Source organism: Halichoeres trimaculatus, unplaced genomic scaffold (genome assembly GCF_033239565.1).
Source record: "Halichoeres trimaculatus isolate MK-OKI-2021-1 unplaced genomic scaffold, fHalTri1.1 fHalTri1_scaffold_4, whole genome shotgun sequence".
NCBI classification, from domain to species: domain Eukaryota; kingdom Metazoa; phylum Chordata; class Actinopteri; order Labriformes; family Labridae; genus Halichoeres; species Halichoeres trimaculatus.
This window is the reverse complement of record NW_027437182.1, coordinates 5,243,456-5,269,634: the sequence shown is the minus strand read 5'-3', so window position 1 is coordinate 5,269,634 and position 26,179 is coordinate 5,243,456. Positions and strand designations below refer to the sequence as shown.

Sequence of the window (26,179 nt, the reverse complement as noted above, 5' to 3'; positions counted from 1 at the left end):
TTTTTTATCACACACTCCAGGGCCATCATCCATGGCAGCTGGCCAGTAGAGGGCGCCCCCCTCCCTGGTGGAGAGTTTGTTTCTATTTTTTATGTTTCTTGTTTTAAGAAACTTAAATTGAAATAAATAAATAAATATGTTTTATAAATGTATCTAGACGTACATTTATAAATTTCTTAATGTTCATTGGAACTGTAGGACACAAGCATTAGCCAATAAGGGACTGTTGCTGGGGCAAGATACCTGCGTAGTAACGTCAATTTATCCAATCAGTGTCATCAAAAATAATCCCAGAGGCGCAGTTCTGAATTTGCCCTTCGATTAAATTTGGTTAGTCTCTGTGGTTGAAGTCTGATAGCATTCACAATGATGGACCCTGAAACTAACCAGCTAAAGCTAACCAGAAAGACAGAAAGGCAAAGACTATGATACAATGCGAAAGTGCTAAGTCACATACACACCAAGCCAAAAAAAGCTAATTTCAAAGCAGAAATTAACCTATTTACAGCCTGGATCGAAACACATCTCCTGTCTGAGTCGCTAATTTTACTATCTGCACACGCTGTATGGGGGGTTAATTTTTTCTTAACTCAGCCATTCAGAGGATATTAGGACCGTGAGCCTACCCAATCAGTGGCACAGCTCTTTCTTCTTTCTTTTTTTTTTCAAATCTTGTTTAATTATTCACTAGATTTTACTTTGCTCAGAATTTTATTAACTTTTTTTGTCTTTATCGTGAAGATAAACCACATTTTGTGGCTCTTGAAGGACTTTCATCTAGGTGAGCTGAGGCAAAATGGCGCTTTTGAAAGTAAAGGTTGCAGACCCCTGATCCAGACATTGAAATCTAACCAGAAAGACAGAAGGGCAAAATTCCTCTTTGAATAAGACGACACAGAGACACACATGTTCTTCTTACACAACGCTTTGTATGTCAGTTATGTAAGCTTTTCAGCAGAAACACACGTATGTGTAATATATGTGTGTGCAGTATTCTGTTGTGTATCTTTTGGAGGGAATTTGTGTCAATCATAGTGGGATGGTTGTGAAAAACTGGCACAGCACAGCCCCACCTGGAATACTTTTCAGACATTCACTAAAATCAACCACTCATTTTCTCTGAAACATGAATTTTTCCACATAATTTCACATCCATCCAGCTGCAGTTATTGAGATAGTCCAGCTTGGAAACCAGAAACGGGCAGTCAAACTGACCAGTGTATCAGCTCGCCTCTAGCGAAGCTTTAAATGTTGGAAATTGAAGCCCTGGAGGCAGAGATATCCGGACTGTAATCCCCTGTGTGAGCCATGCATCATAAAAAACAGATTCCCACTTTTGCTGCATTGCAGAGCATAACACCAGTTTCTCTTTGAGCCACCACCACCAGCGTGTACTTTTCATCTAATCACAATGAAAGTGTTGATAAAAAATCCACTGCAACAATCAAACAGAGTTTAATGAATGAAATGTGTGATTACATACACTGATGAATAAAAAATCAGCTTGATACACAACCCCAGTGTGTAATGTGTATATGTGTAGGAGACTTGTGTGAACCAGGAGTCTCGTATGTACCGGTACGGCTGAGTAGACTGAAAGAAAGGCATGCGGAGATAATGAGATATCACCAGATGTAGAACGTCCTGTTCTGTATGTACAAAAACTCTGTCTTCACTTTCACGCTTACACATCCTGGCGAAAGGTTAAGACTTGTGTTAATGTAAAAAAAAAAAGTGTATGTGTAATAAGTGCTTTGGTTTGACCTGCTGTATATCTCTTCTGAGTCTTCATTCCACTTTAACGCAGGTGTGCGTTCAACAAGGAGTTCCTCTTCAGAGTCGCTGCGTCATGAAATGTTTCCTGTGGAGGTTTCTGTGATAACTGCAACCCAAAAAAGTCGGACTAATTCTCATTTTTTAGTTCTCTCTGACGCTTATTTCTTTATGAAAGTGTTGATTTGTTTTTCCTCTTTTTGAAATGGTTGTTTACAGTAGAAGTGAGGTAAAATCTTTCAATCACAACATCTCAAACATTTCAGGAGTGCGGTAACCATCTGCAACATTTCCAACAAATCCTACGTAATGAAATGTACCGTTTATGCTGACACACACATCAAAAACATCTTGATGACTACATCACAGAAATCGGGGAAATTTGTCGCCAATATTAGTCTTATACTGTACATTCATGGCTCAGTATGGTGCCAGGTTTTTTTTGCTAATGTACACAAACATTTACAACTCACACAATGTTTGTTAAGGTAGACAACCTCGATAAAAAATGAAACAGATCTTAAAAAAGCCTTGTTGAACGCACCGTATCAGAGCTCATCAGACCTGATAGTCAATAAATCATGTCACCATCCTCATCATCATCATCTTCATCAACAGTCTCTTCATGTCATTGTCCTCTTCATCTCCATCCTCTTCCAGGTGTCTTCTTCGCAAGCATCCATTGAAACCAGCTCAACAAACTGAATCAAACTACGACGAAAAAAACGGAGCAAAATAAAATAAAGAAAATCGTCAATTTTTGCTGCTCTTGGTCAAAGGAAATGTTCATTCTTTCCTTAAAAAGTTTTTTTTTTCTTTTTGGCAAAGTTCCGATCCCCCTCGTAGTCCGTCCCTGTGTTCTCCAAACTCAAAACTCCAGAGTCTGATTGGAGGAGGCGGGGGGCCATCATCGCTGGAGCAGGAGGACGGCCAATGGGAGCAGGAGTGGGAGGAGACGGTGGAGGCGGGGTTGAGGCGTCGCTGTGCTCCGGGGTTTGCTGTCGTCAGGTGAGAGGGCGTATAATCCTGGTCTGCGCGCGCAGTGACCACCAGCACACATGCCGCTGCCTGAGCCGCTGATGTCATCGCCTGAGGAGGTCATGGGAGAGAAAAGGAAATGTACTCTTAAAGGTACAAGCACAGTGTTTTTTAACATTATATAAAAACTATCTTCTAATCGATATAAGACAAATTTTAAAGCAACAATTGACCAGTTTCTAAACATCAAACAATAAATGTCACTTGTTTCAACTTGAAACAACTCTGTATTATTATAGGATGTATTTGGTATCATAATCCTCGGAGGATCAATCCTGTTGATTTTAACTCTGACCTCCACTCCAGAGCCCAAAGTAATGAAAAATACACATTCAACAAAATATCTGATCAGTTGTTGCAAAGAATGACACAAATTTTGACAAAAATATTCCGTCTAATGTCAGACAATATTTTCACGGACCGGCTCTTCTGTCTCTTCACTGGCTCTTTTACCCTAAAGAAACTTTCCAAAGATGTTTATTTTTTACCCATTGTGCTAACTTGGGCGTTTGGGGTCAAGAATGACTCATAAACAGGTATGACGGAGAGAATCTGGTCTTTTTTCAAAATAAAACATTGTTCAGAATCAGATAATAAATCAAACTGAAATACTGTAAATTGAGATTATTTAATGTGTCCAATTGACTCACAGACATACCTCACTGACTTTAAACCCTTTAAGACCTGCCATTGTGCATTTCTGCCAGGACATATTCTTACATTTTTACATACCTTAGTGCAATTTATTGGAGTATTTCTATTTGCTTTTCACCAATTTAACCCTTATGTCCCAAGTTTTAATGATACACTGCAAAAACTGAAATCTTATCAAGTGTTTTTTGTCTTATTTTCTGTAGAAAATGTCTTTTTATACTTAAATATGAGCCACATTCACCTGACCAGTCCAGAAAAATGTCTTATTTCAAGTTATCTAAAGACAAAAATGAGGTCTGAATTGCTTGTAACAACTATAAAAAAATCTGCCAAATGATGAAAAGTTACTTATTAATCATTAATAACTTAAAACTTATTAATACGTTCTATAAGTTCTTACATTATTCAAGTTTCAAGCAAATTTGTATTGTTCCATTGGCAGTTTCTTTTTCTTGTTACAAGCAATTCAGATCTCATTTTGTCTTTAAATAATTTAAAACAAGACATTTTCCTGGACTGGTCAGGTGAATGTCGCTCATATCGAGTGTAGTAAGACATTTTTTAAGTAAAGTAAGACAAAAACACTTTACAAGATTTCAGTTTTTTGCAGTGATAATGACTTACCTCTTTACTACTACCATAAATAGCTTAAAAGTGTTGGATTTGATTTCAGCCCGAGGCCTCTTTCCTGCATGTCCCTCCCCACTCTCACTCCATGTGCTGTCCTCTACTATCGCATTAAAGGCATGAAAAAGCCCCCCAAAAAATATCTTTAAATAAAGTGTGATAAATCTTAAAAAAAATATGAAAATTTATTTTCTTTTTATTTGCTCCCCACACATTCCAAAATACAGAAATTGCACAGCACTATCCCTTAAACTTGTAAAAGTTGCAAAATACCCATGGGAACCTCAGGAAATTTAGTTGGAGTCTGTACATGACTCACTTTTTGAGATATAATCAATTTGCAATATTTAGTTGTCAAAAACAAAACTAAATAACAGTGCAAAGTTTGGAAAGAGGATCAAAACAATCTATTTTCAATAGTTCAATCTAATTTATAAGTGTGCCAGATACTTATAAACACACATAATTTATGCACAAACCCACTGTCATCCATAAAAAGTGTTTAAAAATAAAAGAAAAACATTTTTACCAAGTTGAAATTTTAAAACAGAGGAACACAAATGTTGATTTCCATGTAGGAAGTGCTGAAAATACCTGTGGTCTTGTTTCTAAAGATTTTTGTTATGTGCCTTCTTTTGGGTATTACAAAAAAAAGCGCTCTGAGACACCCTGAAAATATAAAATGTTTGTGTAACTACACAGATTTTACAAAAAAAAAAACAACCAATCTTATGAGGTTTTAAATTTACAGCCAACCACAAATTAATATGCAAATTGTAGCACCGGTGCTACACCGGGCTCTATAAAGAGCTACAGACCCTCTAATTTTTCCTCTTGCGGTCAAAGCAGATAAAAGCTTTCATTTATTCAAAAACATATTTGTCATTCAAAGCATCAACATTGATTCAAACATTCATAACTCTTAATTATATTAAATTAGAAAGGGACTCACTTGCATCCTGGAAGTCCACGTCGTTCCCCTGCAGAGCATTGTTCAGTCTGTTGCTCATGATCTTCAGTTGCATGATCTGCTGCCGGATCACCATGTCTGGCTTCGTGATGTCGAGCTCCACCTCAGGGTTGTTGATCTGATTGGCCAAACCGTCACCCATCACCTCTGGCAGGTACCTTAGTGACACAGATAATGGATCAGATGATGAGTATTTTTCACATTCACGTGAACACATCATGTATCAGCAGTGACGCTTCAGTCTGGCTGCACAGGGAGAAGCTGCTGCTTGTTGACGGGGTCGTTGTTTTGAATCATGGCTGTGTGGGAATAAATTTGTTTACTTGTAAACATGCATGCACTCACTCTGCAAGTGTTCCCGGCTGTGCTCAGTCTTGTAAATTAGACGTGGCATTTTGTGCTGACAGCGCCTGGTCAGCACACAGACGTGAACAAACACACAGAAGCTCTGTTTGTCTGCAGCTGTGAGGACCCTCACTGACAAGCACACACTAACGATTCAGACCTCCTGAGACACGTCTGGACTTTAAGATTCATCTGATCTCATTCTGTGCGTTTTACCCATGAAAAATTTACCAACTCTTCTCTGCCAATGGGAAACAGTGTCAGACTCTAATTACACCACTATGCTGACGATACCCAGATCTATATCTCCAAAAAAAAAACATCACTCCCTCCATTCTGTCAACCACCAATCACTTCAACCAAAAAGGCCTTCACAGTGGATGACTGTTGACATTCAGAGAACATAGTGTGTCAATCATGAAACATTAAAGAATAAAGTGACTTAGGCAACTTTAAAACTGGCTTTAACTGCTCTTTCATTCCATAGTGCAAACTCAAAATTGAAATCACCCTAAGTTCAATTAAACAAACATCAGGTAAATTAATACTTTCCAGTTCATGCAGGATTAAACTAGTGATTTTCCAGGCTGATTTTTCATTTTAAGGTAGGGAGAGAAATGCAATTTTCACCTGTGTAGGACTGCTAATTAGGGGTAAAAAGCCTGACCTGCTGATACAGATTTGGGCCGATACCGGTTTTTATTTTTTATCTTATATAACTGAGATCATATACCTTCAATGTTCCAATTCTATTTCATCAAAAATCATTGAACGATACTAATCTTTAAGTTTTAACATAAACAACCAATGAAGTGTCCTGAGATTTAGGTCTCAGAGCAAAAAGCAACAACGACTGGCTGTCAGACCTTCCTGGAGGTTTATAAGATCAGTTTCACATGTAAGGATGGGCTGATCACAGATCCCCTAAAATTAAGGAAATCAGCACTGATCAATCAATGGGCCATATTTGTAATAATAATATTGGAATTTTTGTAAGAACTTGTCAGAATTAGTAAAAGATGTTTTTCTTATCTGACCCAAATCCCAATCACTTGGCAGCTGCTCTCGGGCCACTGGGGGGTTGCTTTTGGGCCTGCAGGCCACTACCTCAATAGGACTGATCCACAAACTTGTGTAACTTAAAGTGATCCTCCGGGATGGAACAAGTTGGGTCCTATCACAAGGTTTAGGGCAGAAATTACCCCTACAGCAATGTTTCTGTGCAGCAGAAGCCCAGAGCGCTCGCACTAAACACCCCCTCCCTGCTCATCTGCAGGTTTCCTCTGCACTCAGAAATGGCCAATTTTTTACTTGACCAAAAACACAAATAAACGGACTCCCACTGAAAAAATCTGATATCGGTCTGCATTCACGCTTTATTTAGAGAATTTTCAGCACGTTACTTTCACACAACAACACTGCTAAATAAGACTCTAGTTCTCATTGCGTCGTAAAACGGCGCTACCTCCGCTGCAGAGCCACAGCTGGCTACGAGGCGCTCGCCGCTTAGTGTATCAGTCCGCATGCGCGGCGTGCCAGATATAAACAAACGCAGGTAGTCTGCCAGGACGAACAGACACGATGAGAACTAGAGCCTTATTTAGCGGTGTTTTTGTGTGAAAAAAACATGCTGAAAATTCTCTAAATAAAGCGTGAATGCACACCGATAGAGTTTTTCGGTGGGAGTCTGTTTATTTGGTCAAGTAAAATATGGCCCTGTCTGAGTGCAGAGGAAACCTGCAGAGGAGCAGGGAGGGGGTATTTTGTGTGTGCGCTCTGGGCTTCTGCTTCACAAAAACACTGCTGTAGGGGTAATTTCTGCCCTAAACCTTGCAATAGGTATCACTTTAAGGCCCAGACATAATTTGTCTGGCCCATCCAAAACTGAAATCCTCACTGCTCCAGACTGGACTAATGCATAACATTCTTTATGGCCTCTCCTCCACCGACCTTTGAAATCTTCAGTTCATCCAAAACTCAACTGCCTGATTACTCAGCCTCTGAATCAGATCCTGCTCATCACCTACAAAGCAGATATCCTTTAGCATCACTCTGACACCAACCTCCTGACGCCCATCACCGGGACCAACACCACGCTGTTGGCAACGGAGCCTAACATTTCACTTGTCAAGTCCCAACTCCTTGATTCATGTAAAGTTTGACAAATGAAGTTGATATTCTTCAGTGTTAAAAGCTTTTGTTTTGTCGTTAACCACAAATGTACGAGTCAGGTTCCTCTTACCAATCAGACCCAACATGAGACGTGATCACAGCTGGCAGGATATGAGATCTACAACCACACACACACACACACACAGACACACACACAGACACACACACTACGTTTCATCCTCAGGGGTTAGATTAAATTTATTCTTTAGATGTTTCCTGAAATTTCACATAACCCTCTTTAAACTCCTCACTCTTCTTTTTATTCCAGCTTTAAATTGGAGAATTGATTAGAGTTGTATCTCATATGTGACATTTATTACCCTCCACAAGAGGGCGCTGTGGAGATTCAAACTATAATAACTCACTTTCTGCGTCACACACATTTTATATTTCCTTAATCTGTCACACACCGTCAGCAAGTCATCCATATTTCACAGCCCTTCTCCCATTTCTGTCACACACATTCACATAAACACACACACGCACACACTCAGAGTATAAACCTGTGTTACATGCCTTTTGACTGTCGTTTATCCTCAGCTTTCAGCGCGGCATGAATCTCATCAGTTGGCAGTAATCCAGCGCCTTTAAACATGTTGGGTATGAGCAGGAGGGGGTGATATAACACGTCTACATATCAGGGCAGCATCAAATTGTTCTATAATCCATTTACACACGGCTTCAGGGAGGGAAGGCCTGTGTGAGTGTGCGGTCGTGAATGCTGGTGCTGCAGGATGTGAATCTCCACAGGCCTGTAAAACGCTGTACGTGAAAGAAATGTCAGCACCTTGGAATAAATTTCCATACATCGCTGTTTCCAGTTTGTGGGGGGAGAAACAGATTGTTGGAAAGAGTTTGTTGGTGATATGACAAAGGACGCAAATGAAGAAAGCAGATTTATCTAAAGTCAGGGGAAATCTCTCTCTGTCTTCTGCTCTTACTGTTGACTTCAACATACTCTAAAACTCACAAAATTCCATACAAACTTCTTTCAAGGAGAAAAATGTTTGACTACGATGTTTTTGTGTCAGTTCATGTTCCACAGCGCCCCCTAGGTGAGAAAAACACAGCCCCTTAGGCTACTTCGAGCCACATGCCTGCATTTTTTTGTGCGTAACTATCATCCCAAAACAGAAAATCCAAACAGGAAGTTCAGAAATTTGAGTTAAATATCAGATTTTCATGATTTAGAAAGTTTGCTTGTAGGTCAGCTAAAATGCCATTTCTGTGTAAATACGAGGCCGAAACGCAACAAAACTTTTGCGTTTTACCCAAAAACTGTCGTCGTGTTAACAGCCCCTAAATTGTCCATAGGTGTGAGTGTGTGTGTAAATGGTTGTCTGTCTCTGTGTCAGCCCTGCGATTGACTGGCGACCAGTCCAGGGTGTACCTCGCCTCTCGCCCAATGACAGTAGGGATAGGCTCCAGCCACCTGCGACCCTGAACAGGATAAGCAGTTCAGAAACTGAATGAATGAATGAATGAATGAATCAGGCCCCCTCTTATCTTAAAGACATGCTCCACCCTCACACCCTGTCCTCCACCCTCTCCTCCTCAGATCCAAACTTCTTGACCATTCCTAGGAGCAAGCACCAAACCCTTTAAGGCTAAACTGAAAACCCACCAATGCTACTCTGCGTCCAACTTTTAATCTCTCTCAAACAAACATATACTAGCTAGAACCTTCTTGATCTTGCTTTCTCCATGCACTTTCTAACTGTGTTTGTTTGTGTTTCTATACTTGTATTGTACTATTTCACTATTTTGTATATTTGTTTTTAATTTGCACTTTATCATCTTTTACCCTGTAAAGCGTCTTTGAGTTCTTGAAAAGTACTCTAATAATAAAATGTATTGCATTACTATTATTATTATTATTATTATTATTATAAAAATAAAGATCATATGCAGATGGAAACTGCAGTGTCCCTCTTCCTCACCTGGCTTTAGTGATGCCGTTCCAGCATTTATCCTGTCCACCGCTTCCTGCTGACAGTTTGCTGCAGAGAGCCAAAGGGAGCTGGATCCAGTACTGCCGCATCTCCCTTAGTTTGCTGGACAGATCGGACACCTGAGGACAGAGACCATGACAGCCGAGTCAAAACCCTGAGCGCCTGATCCCAAACAGCTCAGAGTGGGTTTTTAAACTGGATTAAAGATGATTTCTCCTCTATTTTCTTCCTTTCCACACCTGCATCTCCAGTCTGAGTCCAGCAGTTGGAGATGGTTTGTACTCAGACGCGGTCAGAGAGCCGCTCTTCTTCTTCGGGTCATTAGAGGCGGGACTTCCTGTTCCTGGTTCACCTGGATTTCCACACGTCTGGTACACCTGCAAACATCAACACAGGAAATAAATCCACACTTAAGAAACTGATGTTGCACTCAAACTCAAAGTTGCAACATGTGTCGGAACAACAATCGTCCACTAGATGTCGCCAGAGAATCAAGGAATAAAGTCTACACGTCTGCTCTCAAACTGAGGATGTTTAATCTGGATTATTTCAGCATTAACACAAATACTGAAGCAGGGAAAGTGTAGCTTGTATTTCACGCTAGATTAACAAGAAAGACTTAATGTAAATGGATTTAAAGAGAGTCAGAATTTAATTTTACTCTGAGGAAATTCACAGTTCAGCTTGGCATTGAGGACCCAGCCGAGACTGTAAAGTGCTTCACTTTCAGCCTGTCCAATAAAATACTGCTGATATATAGATCAATAAATATTATTGGAGGCTAGCTGCTCATTAATTCTGCCCAGACACATTTGAAGGATACATCCATAAAACTACAACACCTATAAAAATAAAGTTAGTGGGGAGAAGTTGAGCCCGTATCGTCTGACTCAGGTGTTCTGGAGGTGAATGCTCCGTTAGGATCCTTTAAGTCCATCTCTGGATCAGGACGACATGTTTGAGTGTAAAAACCTTCGTCTCACCTTAGCCGTGACTGTTTCCATATTCTCCTGCAGGAAGCGAACAGCCTCGTAGATATGAGCAGGGATGGAGGAGAGAACCACGTCCAGACTGGGCTCTACGCTGAAACTAGAAGCCACCTGGATCATCGTGTCTAAAAAGAGACCAGAAGAAGACGTTTAAAGGACGACAACCATCAGTAAAAATGGATCATTTCAGACTGTTTCTGCTGTCTGAATCTTACTGATGAGGTTCTGCCACTCAGAGTCCAGGTCCGCTTGGTTGGCGAGGCAGCCCTTCATGACGTTGGAGCAATAACCAGAGCAGGGTTTGGCGGAGGCCAGGCCGCGACAGTGAGGACAGTAAACCAGCTTCATCAGGGCCTTGATGCACTCTGGACTCAGAGACACCTGGAGGAGTTGGAGATTGGAGTCAGGACCGCAAACCTCAGGGAGATTTCTAACCATGCAGAGCCATAACAAAATCCTCCAGTAGAGTGCGGTGTTGCCTCATTTTAAGTGAGCACAGCAGCGCAGTGATGGCCCTCTTGTCTGTCTTTATTGAGTACATGGTTTCTGTTTCACTGTCAGCGTCTGATTGTGGAGGCAAGTCCTGAAAGGTGTCCAGTTCCACAGTGGAGTTATTTTACCACAGCCCTGCTCAGAGGTGATGAAAGGAAACTGAAAACCAGCTCTGAAACGAGGGCAGGTGGTTACAGAACGACACCAGTTTAAGGCACATCGATACCGAAGTTTAACAGTTGGAGGGTAGAGATTAAGAAATTTGACACCAAGTCATTCAATCAACTGTTAAAATCAGTTTTTCTGTTGATTCAGGGAGACATTGTTGTCAGGTTGCAGGTATTTTGTGTCTGAAAATACCTCCATTCAATCTGTTTTGTCTAAAAATAATCAGGAGTGGTCTGGTTTTATCTGCCTCAATCACAGCGTCTGTAACAGCTACACCTCAAACAGTCTGAGATCTGGTGAAACTGGGCCGTGTAAACTGAAAGCACTTGGCAAAATCTACTTATTATGAAAGCTGTTTGAACGTGGGGATAGCAGAGGTGTTTTTTCTTCCTTTGAAAGATGAATCTTATGAATTTCTGCCTTAGTTCAACAGGATTAGCTTCACAGAGACATAAAATGTGAAGAGAAATGTCATCAAGACCAAGAATCAATCCATAACTAGTGTGATGAGGGCTGTGGCCTCTGTACATGGGGCGCCTGATTTACAAACTGGACAAAGCAACGCCTCTCTGTGTTTTCTCCATTTGTTGCTATGACATCCAGAGGCTTTCCTAAAAATCAATATCTTTTTTTAAGACATCCTAGACCATGTCTCTTTAAAACAAAGACAATCCATGATGGTTTATTTATAAATTTAAGGAAACACAATTATTCCTGTTAGCTGAGGGTGCTTATAGGAGGCTGCCATCTTTGTTTTGGTCAGTGTTTAGGTCAGCTGATCCCAACTTAAGACTTAAAGCGTATGAACTCCTGCTCTGAGCTCTTATCAGATGTCAAAGGACTCCTGCATAGGAAAAAAAGTTACAGCAAAACAGTTTTTGGAGCTGTTTTTTTTTTTTTTTTTTTTTTAATTTTCAGCTATTTATCAAATGTCATTTATTATTACAGGAAGACCAAAAATCAAAATTCAAATGTTTAAAAATATTTTGTTTTACATTTATTTCAATATTAATCTGTAAAAATAATTAAATAAAAATAAAAACAAATTAAATAAAAATAAATTAACTTAATTAAATAAATTAACTAAATTAAATAAATTAGTTAAATAAAAATAATTTTGCTTTTTGTATTCATGGTGTTAAAAATATTTAGGACCCCCATCTGACATCCCTCTGGTTAACATGTTTTGATTCCCTTGGGCCTCCTGGGAAAAAAAGGTAAATTACATGGTTGTGCTCTGTTCTTGTGAGGCTACACATCTTTTTATGAAAGTTAGTCAGAAATAAATAGAAAATAAAGTGGAGGAAAACTTCCAGTAAATTTCCCCAGAAATTAAAAGACAGCAGTCATTGAAGACAATGAAATCCAGGTTCTTGTTGAGAACAAAGCCTGGCCTGAAGAGAAGCTAGACTAAATGTTTTGATAGTTTTGAATGGGAAGTTTTTTGGGGGGATGCTGAGTGGATCTAAGGAACATGTCTAGTCTTTTGTAAATACCAGAATCCTCCAGTTCTGCAGTTTTATTTAGCAGATACTTTTGTCTAAAGCGATGTACAACACAAGCCAGAATTTAGATAGAAGGAAAACCTAGGTAGTGTGACAACAGTGCTACAAATTATTCAGCTGCAGGTGCTGCCATTAAGTGCAAGTTTGTTTTTTTCCCCATTTGTGGTTTTTGTTATTCTTTTACTGAAACCATTTAAGTTCTCCAGCTCTAAAAAACAATTTATAAATATTGTACAATGGAAAAAAATGAAACTTTATTAGGGCTGCACGATTATCGCAATCGCAATCGCAATGTCAGCACATGCAATTCAGATTTTTCTCCATGATAACCAAGCAAGTCTGTAGACTCATCATGACACAACTTTTTTTATTAAATCGCAAGCACAATCACCATCGCAATATTGTCCACCTAATCGCAAATCGCACCTTTTCCCCAAATCGTGCAGCACTAAACCTTATCAAGTGTTTTTGTCTTATTTTGAGTGGAAAATGTCTTTTTAGACTTAATATGAGCCACATTCACCTGACCAGTCCGGAAAAATGTCTTGTTTCAAGTTATTTAAAAACAAAAATGAGGTCTAAACTGCCCGTAACAATTAAAAGAAAATCTGCAAATGGAACAAGAGAAAAGTTACTTGTTTTAAGACATTATTCTAGTTTTAAGCAAATTTTTCTTGTTCCATTGGCAGATTTTTTTTATTTGTTACAAACAATTCAGACCTTAATTTTTGTCTTTAACCTCTTGAGACCCAGCTCAACATATGGGGACTAGAGATAGACCAGTATGGATTTTTCCGGGCGGATACCTACACCGATTATTTGTAGTCAAGGAGGCCGATAACCGAGTATTTGAAGCTGATATTAATTTGCAGTCAAGATGCAAATATTGGTGTAAAAATTTTGAACAATACAAACTCCAACACTTAACTTAATTCAAATAACTTTAAGCATGAGTTTATTAAACGTCTCACAGGCTTAGCAGCATGTTTTATGAAGTTAAATGAAAAATTTGAAAAATAAATAGCTAAAGTTTTCTACTACAAGAATTTCCAAAATTTCAGTGTAACTGAAATAACTGTAATAACTGCACTGCTGAATGGCTGTTACCCAAGCCATGGCTCTGCTTGTAACCAACCAGATGGTGCTGTGGGTGTGACAGTGTTGAGGACTGAGTAGTGACTGCATCAGAGCCGCAATATTGCAGTGTTGAATTTGTTTATCGGCCGTCGGATAAAAAAAAAAAGGCTGATGCTGATATACCTCAAAATGCCAAATATCGGCACCGATAATCGGTCTATCCCTAATGTGGACATCACATTTCTTCCTCTCAGACCAATGATACTTCAGTTTTTAAAACTTCGACTTATTAGCCACATTTAGGGGCACTGTCCACATCATCTTTTGGTGAAGTCACAACATTACACCCATTTTAGTGAAAAAGAACGTATTAAAGTTCAATAACACAACTAACCAAACAGCTAATAGAGGACTCATAACACAAGTTAGTTGTGATATTTATTAGGTCTAACTTATTCCAAATAGTAAGGTGAATTAAAAGCTGTATACCAGACAAAAGCTCTGGTCTGAAGAGGTTAAAGAACTTAAAACAAGTCATTTTTCTGGACTGATCAATTCAATGTGGCTCATATTCAGTACAAGACAATTTTGACTGAAAATAAAACAAAAACACTTGATAAAATTTTAGTTTTTTACAGTATATCAGACATTTTTGCATGTATGTTTGATTATGACAAATACTGATGCTTATATTCATGACAGTTAGACTCAGTCAGGGGAAAGTTCTAGAAAACTCGTTTATAATCTTATTTAAAATATTGCATTAGACATGTTTGCATCTATGTCCGTTTATAAGATAAGTAAATGAGCGGATAAAAGCAGTTTAGATAAATTCCAATTGTGTGACATGATCCATCTTTTTCTGTCAGCCTCTCTATCTCACATCCTGTCTTGGCCCATCAGTCGTGGCAGATGGATTTTTATTACCAATGAGTGTGGCTTTGCTTGAGGTTTCAGCCAATTAAAAGTGTTTACTAATGGTGAGGAAATGTGGGAGATAACATAGTCTTCATTGATCCACAGCCATCAGGAATAAATATGTTTACGTCTCATTCTGACTGTGTGTGCTCGGTCAGTCAATACCAACAATCCCTGAGTCGCATCAGACAGACAATGTCCCTGAGTGTAAAAAAAAAAAAAGACACAGCCAGACGAAAAAGCATCAGGACACACATCATTGATGACAGCGCTGTCATCCCTCCAAATGAGCGCTGCTGTGAGACGCTTCGTTTTTTTTTTTTTTAAGGTCTCTGTGTTTTTCTTTTCTAAGGGTGGAGACATTTCTCTGACAGTTAGGGTGTGACGACCACACATCCATCATGTCTACTTTCCTGGGACTCAGTCTAGTAAAAACACACACACACACACACTCACACACAAGCAGCAACGCAGAAACACTAGTTTTTCTCACTGAGACACAAAACCTGGCACTCACACTCGTCTTTTTTTAACACCAGCTCTGCCTCGCTGTGTCACACTCACCTGTGAGACCCTCCGGACCACGTCCCCGCTGATGGTCAGCCCTTGGACAAACGACCTGGCCTTGACAAAAGCACGGATGACTTTCACCTTCATGTCCCGGGGGACGTCTCCAAATGGTCGCAGCGTCTCCTGTTGCTTAGAAACACACTCAAGGTAGTCCTCTGATAGGCTGACCTGCCAGAAAGAGACGGCGAGAGGCAGAAACACATGTAAGAGCTGCATGTTCATGTGTGTAGTTTTGTTTTCATTGGAAATCAAACAAAAAACAAAGAGGAAAAAAGAAAGATGAATTGTCAGACTTGTCATGACATGAATGGATGAGTGTGACTTGTATTGTAAAGGTGCTTTATCGTCTAAAACAGTCCGTTCACTCACGTCTGTCGGAGTCGAGGCTTTGAAAGTGCGCTCCAAAAGGCGGGACCAGAACTCAGTCAGGGTTTCGTCCAGGTTGAGGGCGGAGCCTCGGTAGTACTGTCGCAGGTCGGTGAACAGATCCCCGTACAGACGAGTATTCTGGGAGTAGAGAGGTCCGAGTGGAGACAGCGCCTCCTGTAGGGAGCGCTCAGAACGACTGTGCAGCTCAGTGAAATAAGCTGAGGGGGAAAAAGAAAGAGGAAGAGTTAGAAAAAAAGATAAGAAGAGTGAATTGAATTGAATTTATTTAGGATTGCCCCTTGAGATGCAGCATCTCGTTTTCGAGGGGGTCCCAACAAAAAAAAAAAAAATCAGTGTTTCGCCTTGTTTGGGAAATAAAAAAACAAAAAATATCTTTTTTTATATTTTTTTTACTGATGAACATATAAAGGTAGAAAACAAAACAGAGACAAACAGAGGCTCTAGCTGGCTGAAAAACCAAAACACAAAAGAACACTATTCTTTCACACTGTTATCAAAGCTTTATAATATTTTTCAATATCTAGGCCACTTTTAAACCTCACTTTAACAAACCAGCTTTTATGTGATGCCGTCTTTCGTCTATCATTTCTATCTTTGTCTTATTTTTACTTTACTGTCTTTAAGCCTTTCTCTTATCTTTTATTTCCCACCACTACAACTTCATCCATCCATCCTTTTATTTACTTCTTCAATGTTATGTTAACATATTAGCATATTAGCGTAGTAACTTTCTTTTAATCAGATTTTATCTAATCTGTGACTCACCTTTGTTTCACTTATAATGACTTCACTGGTTCCCTTTTAGACCTTAATTGTTTTATCCTTTGCTCATGTAAGTTATTCTTATTTATCTTTGCTTTATTATTGTTTTTTATTTAATCATAATGATAATTTCATCTTTCTATATTTGCTGTCCTGCTTTTAAACTGCCTTAATTGCCTTCTTTTTTTCTCAGTGAGTATAAGTTTTTAGCCTTTATTTCAGTCCTCATGGTCTCGTTTTATGTTTCACGGTTCTTGTATTATCTGGGTTCCTTTGCCTTGTGCTTTTTGCTCAGGTCTTGTTTTTGTGTCCTGTTTTTGATTTGTTTCCTTGTCTTTTGTTGTGTTCCTGTCTGTTGTCAAAGCACTTTGTAAACTGCTGTTTTTAAAGGTTCTATATAAATAAAGTTATTATTTTCATTACATTATTATTGTTTTGGGTGATCTCATAAATCTAAGTCACAATGTTTTCTATTTTCTTACTCCATTTATCTCCTAAAATAAGTATATTCTTTGGCATTTGAGTAAGGGCTGGGCTAATATCACCTTTTTCTGCATTGAACAGTTTTTTAAACTGTTGAGTAAACTTGAAAAATCTGAGTAGGGAGTCTGAACCAAAAGAAGAACCTATTTAATACTAAATTTTCCCCTGAAAAACAAGTGCATTCATTAGATTCCTTAGACCTCCACAGTATAGTTTTTTTTCAAATATATTTTTATTTTATTTTATTTATAATAATAATAATAATAATAATTATTATTATTATTATCATTATTATTATTATTATTATTATTATTATTATTATTATTATTATTATCATTATTATTATTATTATTATTATTATTATTATTATTGTTATTTTTATTTTTTTTTTATTATTGTTATATTTTTTTCAGCTTTTTGATTTTTTAATTTAAGGCGGCTGTGGCTCTGGGTAGATTTGTCACCTAGGGATGGGAACCAAATCAGTAATAATCAGTTAATTATTATTATTATCATTATTATTATTATTATTGTATATTTTTTACCTGGGACCTTTTTCTGAGGTCTATTCCAGAAGGACTGAACCACTTTTAACATTACTGCTGGTTTGCTTGTCATAGATTTCAAGGAACTTTTAATTGATTCTGGCGCCCCCTGTGGACAAAACCACCATTCTTGTATCTTTGCTCATTTTGTGCTTTGTAAGGTTGCTTTCAGTCTTAAGACCAGCTAAAACTCCGCACAGGAGCTTTGAGTATCAATACTTGACAAATGGACAAAGGATCTGAATAAAAAACCTATAAACACAAAGATATAATCTGGGAATGAACAAACCCTTCATGTATCAGCTGATTGGCACATGCCATTTGCATGTATTTAACATATCTAAAGGTTTTCTTTGAAATTATCTCTGCAGCCAGATGGATCCTCAGCAACAGAGAGGTCAAACTCAGAGAATTAAGGAGTCAGCTTGCTGTCTCTGCAGTAAACTGGTCTGCTGCCTCCACGGATGTGGACCAGTGCCAGCCTGCTGTAACCACAACCAGATGGGCGGCCACATTACTGCTACTGAGGTGGCCTGCTGCCTTCAGACTAATAATGTGTCCTCCTCCTCCTCCCCCTCCTCTGACTGGTCCACCTCCTGCTCTCTGTTTCTTTTCTCCTGCTCATGTTTGTTTTGATTTTCTGTGTTTTACTCAGAATTAATCACACATTTCTCTCCCTTTGCCACGTTCGTCCGTCTCTCGATCGTTAGCTTTTTGTTTTTCCTCCCTTCTGTTCCTCCTGCCTCCATCCCTCTGTTCCTCTGATGTGCAGTGATCTGCAGACTCGGCTCCTCAGTGGGTCAACTGCTCATTAGCTGAACCAGCCACTGCCCCGGGGGACACCCCTCTGTTTTCTGTGTGTGTGTGTGTGCGCATGTGTGTGTGTGTGTGTTTGCCCCTTTGAGATCAGGGGATCGGCTTATCACGTTTCATTGTGTCTGGCTGACTCTGCTCTCATTATAACACCCAGTCAGGGGTCCCCTTGACGCACAGGACACAAACACATCATGCCTCACACACATGTACACACACACACCGTCTTTTTTGAAGTTACAGGATTGAGCACAGAGCACAGCCAGAGCTTGTACCCAACACAAACTCACAGATGCAACTTACAAATGTCACTCTCCTCTGGGCTTTGGCGCTGGAGCTTTGGTATCAGGCTCAGCCTTTAATGAGCAGCTCTCTTTCACACACACACACACACACACACACACACACACACACATACACTGTACTTACTGTCAAAGCTCCTGTGGAGAGCGTTGAAGGCTGCCTGCAGCGACCTGCCGGCCTCTCTGATCAGCCCCTCGGTCTCTCGGCCGCTCAGCGCGGCCAGGCTCTCCTCCATGGGGGCCGTACAGCAGGTGGGGCCCTGAGGACACATCCTCAGTTGTTCACCTGGCAGGAGGACACGGAGGCATCAAAGTTAATTGATTTATTTAATTAATTAACATAACTGTGATAATTGAGCGTATTAGTCCATTTACATCAAAGCAAAGCAGCTTGGACATTTTTATTTGCAGGGACAGCTGAAACAAAACAGGAGTTGTGAGGAGTAGAGAATGAGGGATGACCAGGTGCTCCAAACCAGGTTGACCCAGTCTGTCAGGACCGGTAAAAGTATCCTCAGCCCCATCTTCTACACCCTGTTTATCAACATCAGACAACTTCCTCCTGAAGTTCACAGATGACTCCGCAGTTACAGGACGTATCACTGGCAGGAAGGAGGTGGCCAGCCTGGTATCATGGTGTGTTCACAATGACCTCATCTTCAACAGGGACAAGACAAAGGAGATTACCCTATCGGCCACTGTTTATCCAGGAGCTTCAGGTGGAGCAGGAGCAGCTTTAAACACCTGGGGAGAAGGTTTGGTTTCTCCCCCAGGATCCTCAGCAACTTCTAAAGCTACATCACCATGTGGTACGGCAGCACTGCTGCTACAGACCACGGACGCCTGCAGAGAGATGTGGAGACTGCTGGGAGGATCAGCAAGACTCCGCTGCCCCCTCTGCAGAGCATCTACCACTGGAGAGTCCACGGGGGGGCTGCCTCCATCCTCAAAGACCTCACCCAGCCCCAGGAGGTACAGAAGTGTGAAAAAACACAGGACCTCCAGACTCCAGGACTCTTTTTTTCCCCCCCTACTTCTATTCAACTCTTAAACAACTGACAGGAGTGTAACAATCTTAGACTACATCATGCTCAGTTTGTGTCTTGAATTCCTCTAAGCATGGGTGAAATTATAAGCAACAGTAACAAAGTCTAGGCAAAGCCAAACTTTTCAGCCTGGGAACCACAAAATAGCGTGCTGAAAAGTGTGTGAACGAACTGATCCATCCAAGAATAGACAAAAAGAGACAAAAAGATACTGTATCTAGCTGAACAGTAGAAAATCAGACTCTCTCTGTGCACATAGCCTGGTTTAGTCGCCTCAACTTGTGGCAACAGAGAAATATAGAAAAAAATCTATCAGTTAATGTTGCAAGGTTTTATATCAAATTTTTGTTTACAGTCTTGTTAACATTTTGTTTATATTTATTCAATCATGGATGAACAGTGGCTTATTGCATTCACACAAAAATAAGAAAAAAAATCTGTCCTGTGTTTATGAGATTCTATCTTGTAAAACCAGAAAAATACTATTTTTTGATTTTCCCAATTTTTTTCATTCAATTTAAATAATTAATTTTTTCAATCCCCTGTTTTTATCTTGTAAAAACAGAAAATATTTATTTTTGATTGTCTTAATTTATTTATTTCAATTTAATTAAATGTTAATTAATTTATTCAAAAAGAAATAAATCATTTATTTCTTTTTGAATTTCCTGTTTTTATAAGATACTATCTTGTAGAAACAGAAAATATTTATTTTTGATTTTCCTAACTTATTTCTTTCAATTTAATTATTTAAATTATTAAACAATAACTAAATGATTTATTTCTTTTTGGATTTACTTTTTTTATGAGATACTATCTTGTAAAAACAGAAAATGTTTATTTAATTTTTTTTCCATATTATTTCCTTTAATTTATTCAATAAAAAACAAATAAATTATTTATTAAATAGTTAATTATTGAATAGTAAAATAATTAAATGATTCATTTCTTTTTGAATGTGCTGTTTTTTTTATGAGGTATCATCTTGTAAAAACAGAAAAAAATATTTTTGATATTTCTAATTTATTTGTTTAAATTTTATTAATTTAATAATTAAATTATTAAAAGATTTATTTCAGTTTGAATTTCCTATTTTTATGAGATACTATCTTTTAAAAACAGAAAAAAGAAATTTTAGATTTTCCCAATTTCAAAAAAAAGAGTGCATTTCTTTTTTAATTTCTTGTTTTTATGAGATACTATTTAAAAAAAAAAAACAGGAATCTGAAAAGTTAAGGAAATCCTGAAAATCTTTATTCGTCATCTTGATGAAGAAACATTAAACACATAACTGTTAACTTCAACACATTAAACTGCCTAATGGAAAAACAGAGGAGTATCATGGGAAATCCTGTTTTTATGAGATGGTTATGTTGTAAAAACAGGAGGATTTTTTTTATTCAAGTGATTTTGACACGCCACAATGTGGATGTAATATGAAATTAAAAATAGTTTTAGATTTCAAAAGGCTTTTTGATCCCCTTTGTAGGAGTTCCTGGTATAATCTGTACGCTATATCTGAAGTGCAAAACAGAACTTTGGCTTTAAAGTAAATGTGTAGCAATAAAATAAACAATATAGTATTTCCTCTCTGAAATAAAAATGAAGAACAAAGTAGGAATGATTTAGGCAAGTCTATCAGGAACCACACATTAGACTCCCAATAAAAACTCAGGATAATCTTCCTGAAGTGTAACCAGGAAACTCTGCAGGGCTGATTACGGCTGATAAGAATAGAAAAGATAAAATTCTTTGTATCGACTTTCTTCGCCCTCAAGCCAAGAACTCAGCCCTGATCATGACACGCCAAACCTCAACGTGTTTTTTCTTTTCTTACGGGGAAGCTGCTACAGGGCAGAGCCAGAATAAAGATCTTTACACACACACACATAGACATACTCGAACACACACATTCACCAGGTCTGGCAGACAGCCTTAGAAAGCAGTCTGCAGCATCCGTCTCCAGACGGTGGAGATGTTTGTGAGTGTGTGTGTTCATAAATGTGTGTGTGCCCCCCCCTCATGGAAGGTTAAGGGTGAGTAAGAACCCCACAGCTGTGTTCAGCAGAGGCTGTTTTTCCTTCTAACAGTCGATGAGTGTGTGTGTGTGCATGTATGCTCTGTGTGTGTGTGTGAGTGTGTGTTTGGCTTGAGGGGCAGAATTTGTCCACGGGATAAGTGGAGCAGAAGAGAAGACGCCTTCATCGTTTCTCCTGCATGAATCTTTCATTGGCATTGGCTAGTGTGTGTGTGTGTGCGTGTGTGCGCTTGTGTGTGTGTGAGAGAGGGAGAGAGACAGGAAATAGCCTCTCACTTGTTTTCCTAAATCCACTTTTGGGAAACCTTGAGATATTTTTTGCTCTGTTGGTTTAATGTTCTCATGTCATCACTGGTCCTCAGGTGTCGGGAGCAGGTGAGATCAAACCCGTCAGCTGCATCAGAGAAAAATCACCTGTGGTCTAGTTTTTTTATTACAAATCACCTGAGCCTCTTCACACGACTCATGTCCCGTCAGTCTCAGCGCTCAGATACACAACGCAGGTTTTATCGTACAGGGTGATACACAGTTACTTGATTAGCATTTAACCTGATCTCACATAAAACACAGGAGCTTGGTTAAAATGGCATAAAATCCAAAAAATTAACACAATCGCTCAGCAGCTTTGTTAAATACACATAAGGATGGGTACCTTTCACATTTGAAACGATACGGTACCTATGCCCGGTACCTGGCAATCGGTACCAGTACTCAACGGTACCAAGTTTTGGTACTTTTTTGTGTTTATGTGGTAAAAAATATCAATTTGTAATAATGAAATATAAAAAAAAATCAATTTAACAAATTTATTCTTTAATATATAACCTTGCAATGCTGTGTTCATGTCCAGCATGGAAAATCTCCTCTTCCACTCCCTCACAGTCACAAGGATGCATTTAGGTACCTAAACCTACCTTTTGGTTTTACATGAATCGGTACCCGGTACTCTTGACAGAATTCGGTCGGTACCTATAAAAGTACCTAATTCGGTACCCATCCTTAAATACACATGTTCAACTGCTAGTTAACACAAATTTCTAATCAGCCAATCACATGGCAGCAACTCAGTGCATTGAGGCAGGTGGACATGGTGAAGACGAGCTGCTGAAGTTCAAACTGAGCATCAGACTGTAGAAGAAGGGTGATTTAAGAGACTTTAAAGTCTGAGTATTTGACAAACTGCTGATCTGCAAGAGTTTGATGTTGACTAACCTGACGTTTATTTATTCAATTAGTCAATTAATCACGATTACACTACAAAAAACAGAATCTTATCAAGTGTTTTTGTCTTATTTTAAGTAAAAATATATGTCTTTTTAGACTTAATATGAGCCACATTAACCTGACCAGTCCAGGAAGAGTTCTTGTTTCTAGTTATTTTAAGACAAAAATGAGCTCTAGATTGCTTGTAACAAGTAAAAAAATCTGCCAGTGGAACAAGAACAATCTGCTTGAAACTAGAATTATGTCTTAATACAAATAACTTCTCTCTTGTTCCATTGGCGGATTTTTTTTTTTACTTGCTACAAGTAGGGGTGCATCGATCACAATTTTCTGGCCGATCACTGATCTTTAAAAAGCCTGACCTGCCGACACCAATTTAGGTCAATACCGCTTTTTTTTTTTTTTTATAAAAGACCGCATATACCTTCAATGTTTCAGTCTTATGTATTGAAAATCATTGAACAATACCTTTGAAACAATAAAATCTTTATGTTTTAACTTAAACAACCAATAAAGTGTCCTGAGTTTTAGGTCTCAGCAAAAAGCAACAATGGCTGGCTGTCAGACCTTCCAGCCAATCACTGATCCCCCAACATTAAGGGAGTTGGCACCGATCAATCAGCCTGTCTAGTTACAAGCAATTCGGACCTCATTTTTCTCTTCAAATAGAAAGATAACTAGATTCTGTAGTACAGAGTACTCATTTACATAAAATCAGAAGGTACCATGTGTAGGTCCCTAAATGCATCCTTGTGACTGTGAGGGAGAGGAAGAGTAGGTGGTTTTCCATGCTGGACATGAACACAACATTGCAAGGTTATACACTGAAAAATAAATGTGTTAAATTGAAAAACTTTGAGATTCTACACTGCAAAAAACTGAAATCTTATCAAGTGTTTTTGTCTTTTTTTAAGTAAAAATCGTCTTATTATACTCAATATGAGCCACTTTCAACTTATCAATCCAGAAAAATGTCTTGTTTCAAGTTATCAGAGTACAAAAATGGGGTTTGAAAAGAAAAAATTGCTTGAAAATTTCCTTGAGACTAGAACAATGTCTTTATATAAGTAACTTTTCTCTTGTTCCACTGGCAGATTTTTTTTACTGGATACGAGCAATTCAGACCTCATTTTTGTCCTTAAATAACTTTAAACAAGACATTTTCCTGGATTGGTCATGTGAATTTGGCTCATATTGAGTCTAAAAAGGAATTTTCTACTAAAAATAAGACAAAAACACTTGATAGGGTTTCAGTTTTTGCAGTGTATTTTTCAAAAAAATTAACAAGTGATCTTATCCTTTTCTAAATCAGGTTATCAGGCACTGAACACCAGGAGCTGTCAGGCTTTCCAACACCAGAGATACAGAGCCTCCATCAGCCCCCAGAGCCGCGGTGATATTTCTTCATCAATATCCCTCATGGATAAATTTAGCGATCTATTTCCGTAAAAGTATGTGATAACACGGCAGCTCATGCAGTGAAATGAAGTTACAGATAAAGTTCTCTGGTGGAAAACACCTCGTTGATGCAAGACTGTTTCAGATTTTGCAAAGTGTCTTGTTTGTGTTTGATACTACGATGAAATGTGTAAGCTGTGAAGCCCGAGTGTTTTTCAAATCTTACACATTCAATGTCGCCACCACTGATTGATAACCCAACAACATTGCCAGATGGTAACGGCTAAGCTTTTTTAAAATCACAGCCAAGGTGACGCTAAACAATGCAAAATCTCTGACTTAAGAAAAAATAAGACTCAGTGGGTTCAGTAGGAATCAAACAAGCTGCTCCATGGAGTGGAAACACGCTTCAGTCCAGCCTCCTCTGCTGGAGCTCAAACCCACACCATCAGTGTTACATATGCGGTTCACAGACACCATCTTTGGGTCCTCGTGCGCTGCAGCTAATGTTAGCGTTTAGTTGTTGGTTTGCGTACCAACCTAGACGAGGCGGGGCGTTTACCACAGACGCATATGCTTTACTGCATTCCTGGGTTGCTGGGTAATGGAAGCAGCTGGCATCCTGCTATAAAAACTTAATGCAGTAGGAAAGACACAACTGAACGCGGCGGTGACACACAAACACATGTACAAAACGCAAGCTTGCAAACATGCTAACACATGCAGACAGAGACATTAAAGAGACCTGAAGGTTCCACAAAGTGCAGGTTATCACACCACATCTGTGAATAAGTGCCTTGCTTGAGGGCTCGGTGATGGGAAATGGAAAGCGAGTGTGCAATCATGCACACATCGAGAGAAAGAGTGAGACTGTCAGCGTGGCCGAAACTCATTTTTAGCAGAGCCTTGAAGCAAAACAAAGCTGTTCGGTACTCTGCAAGAAAGGAGTGTTAAAGAGGAAGAAGGGAGAGGAAAGGACAGATAAGAGGACTTGGTTTGGTTTACCCACAAGCTTCGGCATATATTTAGTTTGGTTCATGTCCTGGGGGGCACACACATGAGGGTTTCAAACAGCGCACATTGGCACAACACAGTCGCTGATCCCTGAGGCTTTGTTCACATGAAAAAATAACACGCTGAGAGCATCGCAAGATGGAGAGACAGAGACAGAGCCTGGAGATATGACAATGGGGGGAAAGATGGCCGCATCATAAAACATTTTCCGAGGATTTGTTGTCACTTGTGGTCGTAAGAGACAGTTTGACATTTCAGCAAGTCCTGAGAGTCTAAATAATTTATCTGACTTAACATCAAAACCAAATCAAAACCGGTTCGACCAAAAAAATGTCTTGTTTACTTAACAGAAAGCCTGACGCGTCCTCAAACAAAAAGTTTCACCAATCAAGTCTGGAGCAGTTTGTGTTCCCAGACGTTTTGAAAGGAGACACTTGAGGTTGGAGCAGAAATCTTTTTATGGTGTTTTTACAGCAGGGACTCATGAAGAAATCACTTCTATGTGGGGGCAAGGGTCAAATTAAGTGTGTGGAATTTTACTCAGACCCTTAAACCTGGACTTCAGATTTGAAGGACTCCTTTGGTCCCGGCTCTAGATGCTGATGCTTCCCTGGTTTCAAGGGACATAGGAAAGTTGAGCATTCCTGATTGGTTGGGCACAGATGTAGTTTCCTATGGCCCAAATACACCAGATGCATCTCTGGTCCAGCTCTACTCTGTTAGATTTCCATTCAAAGTGATGTTTTAACTCACACTTGATGCCCTTCATTGTGGTCCAGCTGCATCCCTGCTCCGGCAGGTTGCAGCACATACGCAACAATCCTTATTGTGCCGGATGCTGGAGCTGTGACACTTCAATTTCACAACAAACGGCTCAAGTGGGACAGGAAGTTGGCCACGGAAACCATCTAACA

The 26,179-nt window shown here is 39.1% G+C and overlaps 1 protein-coding gene across 1 annotated transcript in view; it reads right to left on the bottom strand.

Annotated features, from left to right (window-relative positions):
• Positions 1-1,413: 1,413 nt before the first annotated feature.
• LOC141789598 (glypican-1-like) overlaps positions 1,414-26,179 on the bottom strand; it is a 66,555-nt gene continuing 41,789 nt past the window's right edge. Inside the window, exons 2-10 of the mRNA XM_074669096.1 lie at positions 18,673-18,831; positions 15,620-15,837; positions 15,245-15,418; positions 10,736-10,901; positions 10,515-10,645; positions 9,771-9,908; positions 9,520-9,650; positions 5,045-5,220; positions 1,414-2,862 (exon numbers count right to left, since the gene is read on the bottom strand). Of these exons, the coding sequence (XP_074525197.1) occupies positions 2,681-2,862; positions 5,045-5,220; positions 9,520-9,650; positions 9,771-9,908; positions 10,515-10,645; positions 10,736-10,901; positions 15,245-15,418; positions 15,620-15,837; positions 18,673-18,831 (1,475 nt within the window). The 3' untranslated portion in view covers positions 1,414-2,680. The remainder of the gene's footprint in view (positions 2,863-5,044; positions 5,221-9,519; positions 9,651-9,770; positions 9,909-10,514; positions 10,646-10,735; positions 10,902-15,244; positions 15,419-15,619; positions 15,838-18,672; positions 18,832-26,179) is intronic.